General features: G+C 38.6%; 1 protein-coding gene across 2 annotated transcripts in view; it reads right to left on the bottom strand.

Moving 5' to 3' along the window:
* The window catches only part of LOC127452947 (R-spondin-2-like), a 93646-nt gene that overhangs the window by 31969 nt on the left and 42482 nt on the right, over positions 1–19195 (bottom strand). The window contains exons 3-4 of one of the 2 annotated variants that reach the window (XM_051718858.1): positions 4596–4739; positions 3962–4162 (exon numbers count right to left, since the gene is read on the bottom strand). In XM_051718858.1, the coding sequence (XP_051574818.1) occupies positions 3962–4162; positions 4596–4739 (345 nt within the window). The remainder of the gene's footprint in view (positions 1–3961; positions 4163–4595; positions 4740–19195) is intronic. The other variant, XM_051718859.1, reaches the window with a different exon arrangement.

Here is a 19195-nt window from a genome sequence, read left to right as displayed (position 1 = left end):
GAAGATGCAAGTCTACACAGGGAAGCCGACCAGTGGAGGCCTGGAGAAGAACCAGGGGATGCGGGTTGTGCTTGATGTGACAGATGGACTGAGGGGGCACAATGTCACGTGTGACAATTTCTTCACCTCTTATGAACTCAGCCAGCAGCTCCTGAAGAGGAAGATCATCATGGTTGGCACAATTAGAAAGAACAAGCCTGAGCTCCCCCCTGCACTCCTCATCAAAGTTTGCCTTCACCCCCACCACCACTCTAGTTTCTTACCTTCCAAAAAGGAACAAGAATGTGGTCGATCGGTGATCGTGAGGACAGGAAGCCAGCCATCATCCTGGACTACAACCACAACAAATGAGGCGTGGACAACCTGGACAAGGTGATTGGAACTTACAGCTGCAGGAGGATGACTGCCCGCTGGCCCCTGGTCATCTTCCATAACATCATTGATGTGTCCTCATACAATGCCTTCATAATATGGAACAAGATCAACCCTACCTGGATGCCTGATAAGTGGAACAAGAGGAGGGTGTTCCTGGAGCAGCTGGTAAAGGCACTTGTAACCCCACGCATTCAAAGAAGGGAGCGCCTCCCCCGCACAGCAGCCTCTGCAGCGCTTGTGAAAGCTGTTCAGGGGGCTGAATCTTGTCCTGATCCACCTGAGGCTGCAGCTGGGGCAGGCAAGAGATGCCAATTCTGCCCCTCAAAGAAAGACTGTAAAACAAATACTATGTGCTGCACATGTGAGAAATATATCTGCAAAGTCCATGCGCACACACTTGCATACTGTCCTACATGTGCTAATTAGAGTTGATTGATTTATGTTCTTCACGTTTTTGTTTTGTATCTATTATCTTATTTTATTCTTATTCATTGTTGTTTATACACTTTGTGGGTGGGGGCAATGGTTCGAAAAATGGGAGAAGACTAGTATTTTGTAGCTGAATTCCTCATTGTACAGTATATAAGAATATATCACTATGTTGCCAAAAAAGTTCAAGACTGTTATTGTTTCCCTTCAATAAAATGCATTCAAAACTACTTTCTGCACATTTCTGCTACTTTCTTAGGCTACACAAGTGCTATCTCTTGCTAAACAATTCATGTTTACACCTATGCAGTACCTTTAGCAATAATAATAATAATAATAATAATAATAATAATAATAAACCTCTACTTTAGTAAAGAAAACAATTATGACAGGTGTGTTGTAATAAAAACGAGTGGTGTCCACTGATTAAATGGAGTCTTTCTGCACTGTGAAGAGGTAAAACCCACATATTCACAAAGTATGTGATGAATGACAGGTTGTTTCTTCATGCAAAATAGATTTGGGGTTTAAAATTCAATTAAGCTGCTTTATTTTAGGGGTTTGGTGAAGGTGGGTCATTTTTGACCCTTAGGACAAGGGGAGTATACAGAATGTTAAGACTACACAAGGGGTAAGTCACATGTGCAACAAGTTCAAGCTGGGGCTTGAGGTCTGCAAATGATGTCCAGTGACATTTAAGCTATGGAAGACAAATGGAAGCTGGATGATCAGATAAACAATGCCAGAAATACTTTCACATGTAGACTTATTTTTTTCCCCTCTTGACGTTATTTACCTTCTCGTATTTCCTGTCTCTGTCTAATCCATAGCAATCTGCAAGGTCTGCTGTTATGTAACCTTATACCTTTTCCACAGGCGGGTTTCTAGTGTCTGATATTATTTGTGTTATTGTAACAGGGCTTGTATTCCAGCATGCTCCCCAGCAGTTACCTTTTACCTCATTTCTCTTCTTATGTAGAGCAATTTGCTTGGCAGCAGGGCATACATAAACTTACACATGCGTACATGTTTATAGTCTGGCTGTAATCCTATTTATGTCTCACAAAGTAATTTGTTATATTGCAGAGCAAAGCTGTCGTATTAGATAGCATTCAGGGTCTTATTCGCAAAGTCCACGGAATCCAGTGTAATGTAAGAGGTCAGTCGGGGGCTATGTTATCCAGGCCTCTCGTTTAATGAAGCCTCTAGACCAAGCACCCTTATCCTTATCCAAAGGCTTTGGCAATTTCCTGGTCAGCCGTGCACGATATCTTCTCTGATGTACCTGTACTGGGACTTTAAACAATGTATTTCTGATCGCTCTGCTTTCTAGAGCATTTAAGAAGACATCAGAGAAGATACAAGGATATATTGAGAGTGGAAATTCTAACAATATGGCAGTTGTGTAAATTGTTCTTTGTATGTTGCTATATAAAGTAAATATTCCTCAAAGTGGTAGCACTGGGCAGCTCTGACCATAGATTCCACATAAAATGTACATACACACTTTCGGTGACTCATATTGACCATATCACCATGGAAGAGCTTCCCATAAGCTCTGTTGAAAAGTGGTTACTAAAGACTAGCAAATGTATGAAGGAAAAACTCTACTGCATGTTCAATTAAGATTTTAACAATGGCTCCTAATCAATGACCTCAGATGAGATAACTGAGTCCCATAAGCATGCATCACAATGCCAGTGTTTAATTAAAGAAGGCTACAAAATACTTTTGGAAAATATCAGGAGTAGCTAAAATAGGGAGGGAAAATTCCTGTGGAGAGACCAATGTATGGTAGAAAAGGATGAAGTGCCCAAAAACCAAGGTTTCCAACCTTGAAAACCCTCCCTACCTTAAAACCATTGAAAGGAGAAAAGAGCAGTATGGCATGTGTAAAATGTATTCACTCAATCAGCACCTCTTTAAAGTAGCTCACAGAGCTCATATGTACATTCAAAAGCAGACCAAACAGTTTATTTTCTTATTTCTTTCAACTAAAAGGGTAAGCCAGGGAGTATCTGGTGTGTTGGTTAAACTATCTTTGATTTAAATGAAGATGAATGGATTTTTATTTTTATCGATGCATGTCTCAAAAATGGTAATAGCTCATGGAGTAATATTCAGTGGCTGTGACCTGATACTGAGGCATTTCAAGCAAACGGAACATTATGGAAATTCTGAAATAATGTGAGACTGAAGAAACAAAATAAATAGTGGAATATGAATAAGTTTAGCTTCTTATTGCCTTAGGTTCCTGGGTTTCTGAATGGCTGACAATTAATCTTGCCTAATCAGTCAAAAATATATTCTGAGCTCTATAGGGAAAATCAGAAAAAAATTAACTTGAGTTACTGAATGTGTTGTCCTTTACTGACCTTAATTGAAATTGCATGGGCACTTGGTGTGTAACATTATCATAAGTCAATGACCGCAAAAGATTTAAGTTCATTCAGGTGAGCAGCTTGAAAAACTCTGAGAAGAAACGTCTAATTAATTATTATCGAGTGTTTTCACTGATAAGCCCTCCTGAACGAGGCAATTATTTCATGAGTAAACTTGGCCCATCTTTCTTAAACTAAACACTTTATAAAACAGGTTTCCTTGACTGTGTTTACTCAAAAAATATTTTCCTCCTGATTTGACTTCTCATTTTAGTGGTAAAATACATGTAGCACCTACCGCAAATAACTCTCGTATAGAAAAAGGAAACAGAGAGTACCATTGAGGAAACCTGCACTTCTTACTTTAAGGAATTCCACTGGGAAGAGAGGAGAAAAAGTGAGAGACCACATATGCTCTCAAGAAAAAAATGAGTGTGGCGAGCTGGCTAAAGTGAGCATGGAAAAATACTAATAAATCATGCATGAAAATGCCAGTCGACACTGAAAGTCCAAATCTAGGGCTTGAGGATGGGCAGAGGACTTTTTCATTCAAAAATAGCAAAGCTCAAGATTAAACAGGTGAGATTCAGATGAAATAGCCATGATGCTACACAGACCCCTCTTATTCCTTTGGAGAAGGTTTGGAAATCAAATGAAATGATGATTTGCAGATGGAATAAATGATTTGTATCTTAAATATGGACTTCTATTGAAGGCATTGAGAAGATACACATATGCTGATCAAATCATGCAGATAAACTGACACACACACATACAGAGCAGCTCACCTCTCCTGCAGTGTCGCATGGCCATTTTGCATCTTCTGGACTCGGCGATGGTGGGACATGGTATTGTGTCCTTTGGAGGCTTTTTCACAATGTGCCGTGTGCGGGTCTCCAGCCCCCACTTAAAGCCACAGGTTTTGTTTCTTCTAGTGCAGGTCCCCCACTCACTCCATTGGCCCACCTCACAACCCTCTATTAGGGGAAAAACAGAGCTGGAATTCAAGGGCAGCCAAGTGATGTCAAAAACAATGCTAATGAATATTACTTTTTGTATATAAAAGAATAAAGTAAAATTCAAAGTATACTTCAGTTTTCCAAGTGTCGCCACTTCTTGGACAATACTGTACTAAAATAATATCACAAAGCAGTTGTAGTGAGCATGCGTTGAACATATCCACATGGATTCGCAGTCAAAAGAGTAAACTTTTAAAGGCTGAGTGCTTGACCATGTGCGAGATGAAATGGCACGTGGGAAAAACAAAGTATACCATAACCTTAATGTTAAACCAAATAGACAGCATCTTCAACTCCAATCAAGAGTTTTTTTTTTGCTGTTGTTGTTTTTTTTTTGTTTATTATAAAAAGCAGGTTGTGATTGTCTTAGTGTATTATCTTTGTCACTTACCTCCACACTCCATGCTATCTTCCAGGGGAGCAAAACCCTCTGGACACTTGTCGAAGCAACGACCCTTGTGCAAGTAAAAACCAAGCTTGCACTTTGTGCAGAAGTCTTTGCTGAAACAGGCCTCACAGTCATCTATTCTACACCCTGCAAAGCAACAACAGAGATAAACATCACCAGGACACCAGACAAGACCTTCTCATCTGAGGCATATTAAAAGGGGGAAGGGATCAACATGAGAGAGGAATTATGGGTTTGAAAAGGGGTTTTAAGGCCTTGAGAGGCCTTCTCATGAGGGGATTGAGATATCACAGTGCAACCTCTTCTCAAATACTTGTATACATGTTGACCCTGGATTGCAGGGCATAATAGTTTTTGGGGCTGCATGAACTTGCATCCAGAATGAGGAATAACCTCAACATGACCCTTTATACCGAAGGAGGGAAAGCATCCAAGAGTAAGCAGGACATTTCTATCTGACCAACTGTCCTAGTCGAGAAAGTGGTGGTACAGTAGATTTTCAACTAGACAAACTTTGATGCTGGCTTGAAAAGCCTGGCCTGAAAGTTTAAGTTTTAAAGCTTGAAGTTTGAAGGCTTAACAGACTTTATAGTAAGACAAACAGCCTGATATATACATTAGATAGTTTAGATAGTTAGTCAGAACCATAGATAGATAGACAGTTTAGATCATTAGTCAGATCTATAGATAGATAGATAGATAGATAGATAGATAGACTGTAGCTATTCAGAACCATAGGTAGATAGATAGATAGTTTAGATAGATAGTAAGAACCATAGACAGACAGACAAATAATGTAGACAGACAGACAGACAGACAGAGGCATTATCCAAAGAAAATGCATGAGTTTGGATGTTGACTAAAGGCCTTATGCATTTTTGACACTTTTGGCATTTTTTGACAGTGTAGAATAGTCTGGTTGAACATTCCACCAAAGTAATTCTATGGGATTTTGGGGATTGGTAATTCTATGGGATTTTCAATTGCCAGCTTCAGGAAAACCTTAAGTCTGATCCGTTTGAAAAGACACTTATTCAGAACAGTCTGAAGGTCTGTGCCTAGTTTGGTGAATGTAGCTTGCAAGCTCTAGGAGGACTTCCATTTAAAACTGTTCTTATTTGTTTAAGGGTTTTTGGAAAAACCCTAATCAGCCTAAAGTGTAGAACAGAATGTTTTTTTTCAAGAATTTGAGATATAAGTAATCTAGATCTATAGATAACTGCAAGAGAAATGACCTGGTCTTATCAAAAACTTGGAACATGATAAAGTTCTCCATTCTGAGTTCACATCAGAGTTGGGTGGAGGTTTAGAGGAGGGGAAAGAGTTCTGTGAAGGAGGCAAGACAGCCACACCGATCCTCCCATGCCCCGCCTTGCCGCAACATATCAAAAGCAGCGTGCCAGCATGTCATCAAGCTGTGACTCTGCAAATAGCATGTCAGGCAAAACAAAATTATAAGCGCCACACCAACAGAGCTATGTGCTGGCCTGCGTAATTAAAAGGAGCCACCGGGAGCAGTCTAATTTATGGCGCTTCTTCAGAGTCCTGATAGGCTTTGGATCTCAGATTACAGCCGTCCAGATCCATGTGAAGCAACACTGCTGATTCCACTTAGGTATAAAGGTACCTGTGTCAATCTTTAGTGGGAGGCTATTGACTTTAACTAGTCTGAAGGTGAGCACAAATTAAATATATATATATATATATATATATATATATATATCAAATTTGTCTGTTTGAGAGAGAGAATATTTGGCATGGTATAAAGAGACAAGGCTTATCCTTTTATCTCTGATCCTCTCTGGGTTTCATGAAGGTTCTCACCATCATGCCCCCTAATTAGACCATCTCCAACTAACCAGCCAGTCTTCTTGTCTACATTCCTTCCCAACAAGAGAGTCTTTCCCCTTCTCCCTTTGAACCACGGAGCCTACGGCCACCTTTCCTCATCTCTCACGCTTTCTTTAACACGTCCAAACAACCTCATCATCATCACCTTACACTCAGGGAGAGAGTATTTTTCAAGAAATGGCATAAAATGCAATTTTCTGTGAGCACTATGGCACTAACCAATCCATTTCCATTAAGGCACTTCCATTCACTATTTTAAAAAATCAAAAAGATCGCACGGGAAATCGTCATGATTCTTACAAATGTTTATGGACCCTGAAATTTACCCCATTCTACTGAATTACTGACAAGCACATTCCCCCCAAAATGCCCAATAATTTTGCTATGATCCTAAAGTGTTCACTTTTTGCTTTGGCACTGCTGATACCGCACTGTTCAAGCAACCTCCAATACACGGGTTCTGGTTCCATGGAAACAAGGAATTAATCATGTGCAATCTGAGACACAGGGTGCTTCTCATTTCTTAAATTGAAAACTCCTCCATCCTAAACCCATGTCCCAGACACCAATTAAAGTCTGCCATCATGAAGGATGTGCCAGTTGTTTACACCTGGTATTAAAATGCATCTCGGGTGATCCGATCACATGTTCAGGCGAGACACATTGCTGTTTACACATGTTCTCTTAAATGCATCTCCTGTGATCACTTGTGTTCAGATTTTGATTGGATGGTCTCTGATTTCATGACAACATACATCAGACATTATGTTACTATTTTACTGCATGATATTAACACACAGCAAGGCATATTAAAAAGGCAAATAAAGCATAAAAAATGTAACTGAAATTTAATTTAAGAGCAAATGGAAAATTTTGAGCAGAATTTTCCATTATTTTAGTGGATTTCCTACATTAAACTGAACTTCAGATGTGTGCTTGTCACCTGTTTCCCTGCATGTTGATATCAGACACACTGAAGAAGATCCGATGCAATGTGGTCAATGTGTTTTTGACTACCTTCATATTTGTTTTTTGTGATCCGACCACAAAAAACTTTATACCCCGTTTAGACCTTTAGTTGGGACTGACCACTTGTGATCGGATCTCCCAAAACGCATCTTGATTCCAGGTGTGAAGGGGGTCTAAATGCAACGCGAAGAGGTGACGACTAGGACAGAGGAAGCTTACCAAGAACGCCTGAGCGAGGAAGTACAGGAACATTCTATGTGGAAGACTTTTTGTAGAAGCACCTGACACACGCATAAATTATCCGCCCCCTTCACATCTGACACAACAGTTTTCATTCATGTTTCTCCTTTGCAATTTAAATAACTATAACTGTCATATACTATAACAGAGCATCTTTAATTACTAGGTTTTATTTTTAAAATATAAATTAATCAAGTTTCAACAATATAATGGCAAGCGCTCCGATGTAATGCAGCTGTGCGAAGATGGAGCTTTGAAGTGACACAAGAGTGAGCAGGACATTCCATTTAACAAATCCCTTTGATTCGATTCCCCTGTCCTCATTTCCTTTCAGGGTGGAGCTAGAAAATGAGAAAAGGATTCAAGGAAAGAAAATAAGGATGCACAATTTAAGAAATGAGAAGCACCCACAGGTTCTTGTCCCATGGAAAACAGGAAGCAAACCTAATCACATAAACATCGTTGAGCGTAATTTGGAGTTCGTATTTTCACTTTAAAATTACATTTTTACTCCATGTCGGTTAGCTTTAGAGTTGGGTTAGGGGGTTAGGGTTAATAGTATAGGTATTTCTGTTAACTGTATTACATAGTTTAACTAAAAATATAACTCGCTTTTGGCACCACCCTGTGGTGGCAGATAGCCCTACGTGTGTCCTAATTTAAAAGTTGTTTGTACAAAAGCATCTGCTAAATGTTAAAATGGAAATGTCAATGTAAAATAACAGACACATGGACAAGTACACTCCAAAAACCATAATAACCATCATTATTACTCCTGAGTCAATAAATGAAATTTAGAGTAGAATTGTTTTTAACCTTTTTGCTATTGTTATTGATACAGTAGCAGGTAATGATGGGGAGAAGAGGGAGGCAACAAGATCAAGAGAGTTAGACTCAAACTGTGTTTATCTGCATGATAACCACAGGTTAATGTCTCAGAGCACATGCTAACTGCTTAGCTATGGCTCCAGCAAATGTAATATGATGTAAGCCTAAACCTTTCAATGAGACACACAGATCAAAGAGACAAGCTGCACTCAGTTGTCTCATAGCTTAGCTGCAGGGAAAGAATGAAAACATGTGAAAATAATGTACAAACACACACACACACACACACACACACACACACACACACACACACACACTACACACATCATCATCAGCATGTTATAGTCTTTTCACACAAGCTAAGACACCAGAGCAGAACTGTATCTATTGTTTGAGCAACAAGTGCTTTAACTGGTGGAGTTACGCTGTGCTGTTGAGATCTTGGTGCAGAGTCTGAGGAGAGGAAAGGCCACACAGAGATCCACTCATGTTTGTTCCCAGATTAATTAGAGTTCTGAGACTTTCTGGGTCCCTACATGTCCAATCTATGACAGGGAGCAAAAGCTAATAATCTGCTACAAATAAAGCTTTGTAACTAAGAAGCAGCTTCTCTCCTCCACCTGATAAATAGCAGTCACATAGAGGCTGTCATCGCCTTTTGGATTGCTTTCAGAAAAATGAGAAGAAAAAAGGCAAAAAAAAAAAAAAAAACAACTTTTGGTGCATGTCTAAGATAATGACTTGACTAACGTGTCATGATCTGTCACCCGTGATTAAGTGCAGATGCTCCAATATCAAAAATCACTGTTATGTTGGAACATTGATATTAGTTAGAAGAAAAATCAAATTATTTGTGTACCTTAGGGTGGAATTCACAAAAAATTAATTGCACCTGCTGAAAGTGCAGTTTATTTACATGCGCTGTCTGCAAAGGTTTAGCATCTAATTCATTAAATTAATTATAAAATCAGGCACCACAAAATCTGAGCTGAGCTGAAATTCTCAAACTGTTTGCACTAAAATACCATGCACAAAAGAGGCATAACTGTTAAGTGAATTTGCAGTTTAATAAGATGAACTTGGGATCAAAATCATCATATTTAATGATCATTCTTGTCAACAGTGAGAAAAAGTGTCCTCTACTAAAAGTTAATTCTCGACAGTAACAAGTAAGATTCAAAACAAAAGTCTTTCTGTTCTAGTAAGTCCTGTAAGTTGTGAGGTGAGGCTTCCGTGGATCGGACTTGTTGGTCCAGCACATCCCATAGATGCTCAATCGGATTGAGATCTGGGGAAAATGAAGGCCAAGTCAACACCTTGAACTCTGTTATGTTACTCAAACCATTCCTGAACAATTTTTGCAGTGTGGCAGGGTGCATTATCCTGCTGAAAGAGGCCACTGCCACCAGGGAATACTGTTGCCATGAAGGGGTGTACGTGGTCTGCAACAATCTTTAGGAGGTGGTACATGTAAAAGTAACATCCACATGAATGCCAGGACCCAATGTTTTCCAGCAGAACATTGCCCAGAGCATCAGACTGCCTCCACCGGCCTGCCTTCTTCCCATGGTGCATCCTGCTGCCATCTCATCTCCAGGTTAATGATGCACATGCACCTGGCCATCCACAAGATCTAAAAGAAAACGTGATTCATCAGACCAGGCCACCATTACATTTCTTCCATTGCTCCATGGTCCAATTCTGACTCTCACGTGCCCACTGAAGGCACTTTCGGCGGTGGACAGGGGTCAGCATGGGCACTCTGACCGGTCTGTGGCTACGTAGCACCATACGCAGCAAGCTGCGATGCACTGTTCTGACAACTTTCTATTATGGCCAGCATTACGTTTTTCAGCAATTTGTGCTGAATTAGCTCTTCTGTGGGATTGGACCATTGTGCTGGTTCACCGGTTGTCCTTCCTTGGACCACTTTTGGTAGGTACTAACTACTGCATACTGGAAACACCCCACAACCCAGAGGAAAGAAAAATCACAAATGAGATCTCTTTAATATCTCAAATGTTTCTCATAGACAGAAATTAGGTTAGATGAACATCAAATGGAGACTTTCGCTTAAGTCTCCTGCTTCTCACATTTTTCTCCTAAGAAAAATACTCTAGCGCTCTCACATTTGTCTACTCTAAAGTTTCAGAAGAGATCTTAACAACATCACACACTGTGCTCAGATTTTTCTCCTTAGCTGAAGACTCTGGTGCTCTCACATTTGACTCCTTTAAAGTTTCAGAAAAGCTCTCAACAACTTCACAAACAGTGCACCAATTCAAAGGTCTCAATATGAACTCAAACATTTCTTAATACTACCATATAATATTTATTAATTATCAAATTATTCAAGAATTAATTCGTAAGCCATCATCATCGTGCCTTTCAGCAATAAAAAAAAAAAACTGTCACTGTAATAAGTGTACTGTAATAAGTCACTTTGGATAAAAGCATCTACCAAATGCATACGTGTAAATTTCATGTTCCTGAGCTTCTCACACCACATTCTCAGTCTTTTCTCCTTTTCTCTGATAACTTTCTCATGTCTCATTTGTGTCTCCTTTAATTTCTCCTAAGTAATTTTAGGATAAACATCTGAGACACTGTTGATAGTAAAATGGGAGGTATCTGAGAATCACCACCAAGTCTCCTGAGCTAAGGAAAAGCAACCTCCGAGCAATACATTTTTTTCTCTGGGAAGACCTGCCGTTTTGGAGTTGCTCTTACCCAGTCGTCTAGCCATCACAGTTTGAGCCTTGTCAAAGTCACTCAGATCCTTACGCTTGTCCATATTTCCTGCTTCCAACACATGACATTCAAGGACTGACTGTTCACTTGCTGCCTGATATATCCCACCCCTTCACAGGTGCCATTGAAACTAGATAATAAATCTTATTCACTTCACCTGTCAGTGGTTTTAATGTTGTGGCTGATCAGTGTATGCGTTTTTCAGACATTTATCAGGTATTTGTATGGAATTAGAGGGACAAAATTAATACAGGAGCCTAAAAAGAATGTCCCAGGTACCTTTACCAGAGAAAGTTGAAATTGTCAACTTCTTTTCCTTTTTCCCACTTGGCTTTCAATGTGGCCAGTTAAATGCATGTTGAGTTGAATTGTCAAGCTTTAGGGGTGATCTAATCCTGCAAGACTTGTGGCAGCAATGCCTCTCTGCTGTGGTTTGGATGAAACAGAAAAAAACAGGGTTTATCAAGGTGTTTCAAGATGTCTGATCAGGTGTTCTGAGTGGTTGGAAGCGTGTTGCTATGTGGTTTCTATGGTATTCTGGGTGGTTGCTAGGGCGTTGCTAGGTTGTTGTGGGTGGTTGCTAGGGGGTTATTTTTTGGCCCAAGTTAAAAGAGCCTGTTTCCTAATCTTTATGATATTCTGATTTCTAGTTCTGGCTTGGGTCCCTCCTTCAATGTACGTCTTTGGGATTTCTTCAGCCGTTTTATCATCCACCAGGTGAAAGTCAAAATTCTGGTCAATTAGAAAAGTAATTTCACACTCATAACAGGACACCCCATGCTAAAAATTCCCACTTATCAAATAGTTCTGAAGGACTCATAGAAACCATAGAACAATTTCTTAGTGGAGCTGCTGATTGATTAAGGATAGGTGTGCCGCTTATATTGTCTGGCAAATCGTATACTCTGGTCTGAGTATATGACAGATTGGCCAAAGGCAATAGTTATTTTGCAGGTCCCAACTGACATCACTTTGACTCAAACAACCCATTTGTTTCCAGAAGGTAGGCAACAGGATTCTGGCAGCTTTAGCAGGGCATATTGTGGAATTGTGTTGATTCTTTAACAGCATTTGGGTATCACTTTAGGCAACAGACTTTCGTGTGGCTGAGGTCCACCTTAGTCCCATTGGAATTTCAAAGCATACCCGTAAAACACAGAGGCTTAGAAAGGTATAGAACAGACTAATCCAAATGCCTGAATTCTCTTATTTAAAATAGTGACAACGTGGAAATAACAACAACAGCAGAACAGTAGTAACAGATTTTACAACACCAAGAACAATAAAACAGTATAAAATAGGATGAAAAAATTATACTTGACATGGAGGTTCTCATGTGGCACATTTACTAGTCCTGAATGAACTGTGATACTTGAACTACACTTCCAGGACATTGGCAATCAAAAACCTCTTTAAAAGGTTTTCCATGGAAGTAAAGAGAGAAAAGGGAACTTTACTAACTGAGATACACACCAATCTATGGGAGCTGCAGTGGGTCATTTGGGGACAATATGTATCATTATAAAGGGTCTGACAGTGGGACCGCTATGGACTGTCAGTCATCTGAAGAATATATCATGAAGTCATAAAGTAATTTAACTATGAACAATAATACTCATCTCAATTCCCCAAGCCCAAGCAAATCTTTCCTGCCAATGTGAAGCACAAAGTCCATAAAAGTGAATGACCTGCCCTCCGATGGTAAGCTGATAAGTACCTTGATGACTGTTGGAAAAGTTATAGCTGACCAAGCCTCTCCGTTTGCGGTTTAGCTACTAATTCACATGAAGCCTTGAGCCTATTGTGCATGTGTCTGCTTATGTGTTTATGAGAGAAAAGTGTGAAGGGGTTGTAATGTGATGACACCAGGATGACTTAAGATGTGTAGGGAATCATCAGGGAGGCTCAAGGAGGGTTTGAGATGAATGAGGAAGAGAGCTTCCACTTGACAACACTGTGGAAAAATTTATGGTGCCAACCCACAATTTTTCTCTCATTCCAAGCCCCTTTTCCAGCATTTATCTCCTTCCCTCACTCTGTCTTTATCTGGTAAGCTTCAGTGGAAGGCTGCAGCCCCCTAAATTTGGCCCATCTTCCTAGAAAAGGGAAAAGTGGGCAACTGTGTCTAGCCCTCCTTGTACGTACTTGTGTGCATTGCAATGTTGTAGGGTTGGGTCACGTATATGATGCTCGCCAGAGGTAGCTCAGATCCTTCAATGTGGTGGATAGAGGCTTGCATGGATATTAAAAAAAAACACAACCCCACCCCATGGCTCCAATGGAAGAGCCACTGATAGAGTGCAAACCTGTCTTCTCTTTGCCATTGATTTAGCTTAGGTCTGGAGATTCTGCAAAGTATTCTTAAAGGAGATAGTATCACACACACACACACAAAATCTGGGTCTAATGATAAGCAGCTGCTGCTTAAATGATTTCAGAGCCTGTTTTTTAAAAACACCAACTACGCATAATCCCCATTCATGGCTCTTAGAAAAGCGGTGGTTGTATGGAGAACCCGAGCAAGAGAGAGCTAAATTAATGTGTTGTCCTCGAAATTGTTTCCAGTGACCCAATGATTAGTTCTTGCTCTAACTTTGATAGAAAATCCCGTTGTGACTGACAGACATGTACAGCTTAGCGAAGATGACAGAAAGAGTGTAACTTAAGGAGGAGGGTCAAATGCGAAGCTGGATTACAAAGTCATGACTGAAAATGTGATCACATCAAAGTGGGCTTTGCACTGAGATTTGATGGTACGTGACAATATGAGGTTTTGTTCTGGGAGAAGTTCTCTTGGGAAGGAATCCAGATAAACTGGACACATATCTGTATCATTTAGAATCAAAATTCAAACAGTACAACGAATGGTTGTACTTTTTCCTTCTCCATAACTTAGTGTATGACTTGCAAAAGGTTACAAATGTAGAGGTGTTATGACTTGGGGGCCTCCTCTGTATTCTTTGATGACTGCGTGAAAAAAAATTGAAGTTCTAATGTAAAGTAGAGTCAACTGATATCCAGTTGATGGTAAAAGGGGCAATTCTACTCCTCTTCCTTTAAAAGCTATGATAAAATTGGCATCTAAATCTGTATTGAGTTTTTTGAGTGAGAGTGACCAGGTTTTTTTGCAAGGGTGTCTGTACTCTGTCTGTGTTATTAGTACTGTAGGTCTTGACATGTACCTTTAAAGACTTGTTTTAGGCCTGTCTGTCAGGAGTTTGGCTCCAACAACCCCAAGAGTTAGAGTTCTGTTTTCATACGAAGCACTCAGTAATATCTCAGGCACCTCAAGTTTTTCACTTTACCTCAAAGATCCAGAAAGTCTAAGGCTCGGATCAAGTTAAAATAAGGATATAAAATAAAAGTAATGAAGGCAAGAGGGATACATTATTCTAATAGGTCTTTTGTTTTGCTCTTTACAGACAACTATGAGAATTTTTCTTCATGTTATTGTTTGATACCTAATCCAATCTGAAAAATTGCTGCAGAGAATTGTTTTGATTCAAGTTAAGGGACCAAAAGGATTTTGGCAATGTGTATGTCAGACAGCTTTTAAAGTCAACAAAAAACAGCATTCATGTCCCATTTTACTTTTGTATTGTGACATATTTTAGAAATAGAAAATTGGATATTTGGACATTCAGTGAAAAAAAAAAAAAAGATTAATTTTGTACCATAAATACAGGTAACGTGTTCTACGGTAAAAGTAAATACGGTAAATTTTTATTTCAAGTTGACTTTAAACCAATGACAGCATATGGAAAATAGATTTAACTGTATTTGCAAATTAAATGGGCACTCTCTTAAAATCCCTTTCCTTAAAGGGGTAGTTCACCCAAAAATAACAATTCTGTCATTGTTTACACCAAGTCATGTTGTTCCAAACATTTATGATTGTCTTGTTCCAAATCTGTATGACTTTCTACAGTGTTCCCACTCTTTTCAAAGCACAATGTTCCAGGACATTTTGTGCGCCCAACACCAAAGTGTAATATTTAAGCAAAATCATATCCAAAACCATTCTTTTATTTTGGCATTTCTGTGTTTTTTTAATGGTATTTTCTCACCTCCAAATAAGCAGTCTGCTCCATGGCCCAGTGTGAATATTAATCCCCATAAAACTGTGATTTCATTAAATAAATATAAAGTCTGTATGCACTTCGCACTTCAGAGGGCACTCTGTCTCTGTCATCTCGCACACAAGCGCGTGTGATGATCATGATGATGTGTTTTTAGTGAGGTGTTTAGTGAATGAGTAGACAGCTCTACAAATTCATTTTGAAGAGTGCATCACTTGCAGATGATTTATTCAATTAAATCAGAGACTTATTTTAGTTTAATTATCACACTAGGACATATAACAATTTTAATTTGATAAATTGTACATTCAAACATTTATTTTCATCCAAATATATCATATTCTATGATATTCTGCTTTTTATTGCTAATGCCATTTTTATGAATAGATTCTGTGTATAGAATCTAGTCTTATACTAGGTAACCGTGGTATAAGCTGACTCTGATCATTGAATTATTGAAAATTAATTAACATCCCGAGGTATTAAGGCCAAATCACCATGTAACAACCCAGTGTGAATTAATACAAATAAAAAAAATCAGTGGTCTGACTGTTATCATTGTCTAAATTTTATAACTCACAGGGATGCAAACTCATGAGGGTTGAAAAAGTTGAGACAATCACTGATCCACGAACATGTTTTCCAGGGTTATTTTGTTTAAAGAATAAGCTAAAAGCACAAACTTAAGCTATTTTAATGATTCAAGTATAGCAAATTATCTGCACAAATGTGCAAAATTAACTGTATTAAAAGGTATTTTGGTGTGGCTTGTTTCTGTTTCACAAATTTGTATAGTGTCATTAGTTGATTAGTTAAGTGACCACTTCTGGAGATGAGTGTCATATGTGCTTCGAGTGAGTCACTGAATCATTTTGAGATGTTCGTGACCGAAATCTGCCAAGACACTTTATAGTATTTAAGCATTATAAGAAAAAAGCAGATAATAATAATAGTCTAATAATAATAATGAGTTTCAATAATGTCCTTACCTTCTCTTTTATTAAAATTTGCATGTCAAATCTACTGACTTCAGTAGAATGTTTAAGCATTATAAGAGCAAAGCAGATCTACTGTATCATTTTCCAACAGTATTTAAACTGCTGAGCAAGACTTTTATCAGAATAGACAAAAATAATAGCCTAATAATAATAATTTTGAGTTTTAATAATGTCCTTTTGCCATTAAAAAGCGCATTTCACATTAGTTGAGTTGAGGCATCAACGCTCCGCTCAATGTCAGCGTCAAGCGGCGCTTTGCCCTTCACATGACAAGCGTTGCAGAAAGCGTCACAGAGGGGTGAATTTATGATCTTGCCACACAAGAAAGCGGGAGGTGTGTACAATAAACATTGAAAACATTTATTTGGAAGAGAAAAAAAAGGCAATTGCTTTGATTGCAGAAAAAAAGAGGACTCGTTTATATTAACGTCTTAGCGTTTTTTTTTTTTTTGTGAATGTAATTATTGTAGTTCAGTAACTGGGGTCTTTGGATACTCAGAAACAATAAGGTAATAATTAATTAAAATAAATTATGAGACATTCAATATCTCTTCATAAATTTGGACAGTTTTGATATATTTGTTGAAGCTTTGTACTCTGAAAGACATTTAATGTGAGGCAAAAACATGTGTAAAAAAAACACTGGTGTGAAGATGGAGCCGAGGTTGCTCTGACACGTCACTTCATTGACTTCAATGTATGATGCGAGTCATGTGAAAGCCCCTCAACATGTATAAACATCAGTCACTTTTACACAATAATAGCTCTTCCGTCCTTTTCTCTCCATGATGAGCAAGGTAGACTCACTTGCCGATGCTGTAGTAAACAAACAACAGGCCCCTCTCATTCAGTCGGTCGGTACATGTACCAGGTCATTCAGTTTATTTATAAATGAGAAGTTTCACGAATGCCGCTTCTCACTGTGCACGCGCTGCTGTAGCCAAGCACGCGATTGGCTGTAGCTGTAACCAATCAAGTGATCTGCCTCGGTTGGACCGCGATTTCCAAGCACACGACTGGCTGCTGCTGTAATCAATCACGAGGGTGTAAGTGCCCTTAACCGTTAATGTTGTTTCACAATCTGCAGCCGCCGGCAGTTTGTGTATTTGACTACTATTCCAAGTCCCGATTGTTACCATGTTTTTGTACATGTAATGAAAACCTTGCTAGCAACACAATCAAACAGTTTTATTATACTAAAATATTTTCCAGGACAAATTAATATTTTCCAGGACAAATTATTATTTTCCAGGACATTTAGGAATTTTTCAAATTCTCCATGACTGGAAAAATGCATTGCAAAATTCCAGGTTTTCCAGGATGCGTGGGAACCCTGTTTCTAGTTCCAAATCTATGTGAATTTCTTGTTTCAAACCTGAATGACTTTCTCTCTTCCGTGGAACACAAAATCATACAGTGATGTGAAAAAGTATTTGCCTGATTTCTTCTATTTTTTGTGTATTTTCATACTAAATTGCTTTAGATATTCAAACCAGATATAACATAAAACAAAGACATACTGAGTAAACACAAAATACAGTTTCATACATGTATATATATATATATATATATATATATATATATATATATATATATATATATATATATATATAGACACACACACACACACACACACACACACACACACTGGCAGCCAAAAGTTTGGAATAATATAGAGATTTTGCTGTTTCAGAAGGAAATTGGTACTTTAATTCACCAAAGTGGCATTCAGCTGATCACAAAGTATAGTCAGGATATTACTGATGTAAAAAACAGCACCATCACTATTTGAAAAATGTCATTTTAGATCAAATCTAGACAAGCCCCATTTCCAGCAGCCATCACTCCAACACTTTATCCTTGATTGCTAATTTGGTACAAGAAAATCACTTGCCATTATATCAAACACAGCTGACAGCTATTTGGTTCATTAAATGAAGCTTTACATTTTCTTCGTGTTTGTTTTTGAGTTGCCACAGTATGCAATAGACTGGCATGTCTTAAGGTCAATATTAGGTAAAAAATGGCAAAAAAGAAAAAGCTTTCTCTAGAAACTCGTCAGTCAATCATTGTTTTGAGGAATGATTTCCTACAAAGGTGTACACTGCAGTCTTCAAAGGCAAAGGAAAACTGGCTAAAACTGGTTAAAGAGAAGACTCAGGGGTGCAGGCCTTATGGGAAGAATTGCAAAGAAAAAGCCACTTTTGTAACAGAAAAACAAAAAGAAAAGGTTAGAGTGGGCAAAGAAACACAGACATTGGACAACAGATCATTGGAAAAGAGTGTTATGGATCTTAACCCCATTGAGCTTTTGTGGGATCAGCTAAACTGTGCGTGAGAAGTGCTCACCAAATCAGCCACAACTATGAAAGTGCTACAGGAAGCGTGGGATGAAATGTCACCTGAGTATCTGGACAAACTGACAGCTAGAATGTCAAGGATCTGCAAAGCTGTCATTGCTGCACGTGGAGAATTTTTTTTATGTTAAGTTCTGAATTTTTTTTTTTTAAATTGTAATAGTAATTTTTCATGTTATTAATGTCCTGACTATACATTGTGATCAGTTGAATGCCACTTTGGTGAATAAAAGTACCAATTTCTTTCCATAAGAGCAAAATATGTACATTATTCCAAACTTTTCGCCGCCAGTGTGTGTGTGTGTGTGTGTGTGTGTGTGTATATACACACACATTTTTTTTCTGAAGCAAAAAAAGTTATCCAACACATAAATCACCCATGTGAAAAACGAATTGCCCCCTTAAACTTAATAGCTGGTTGTGCCACCTTTAGCAGCGATAACTGCAACCCAACGCTTCCGATAACTGGAGATCAGTCTTTCACAATGCTGTGGTCAAATTTTGGCCCA

Source organism: Myxocyprinus asiaticus, chromosome 15, assembly GCF_019703515.2.
Source record: "Myxocyprinus asiaticus isolate MX2 ecotype Aquarium Trade chromosome 15, UBuf_Myxa_2, whole genome shotgun sequence".
NCBI lineage: Eukaryota > Metazoa > Chordata > Actinopteri > Cypriniformes > Catostomidae > Myxocyprinus > Myxocyprinus asiaticus.
This window is presented reverse-complemented; position numbering and strand designations above follow the sequence as displayed.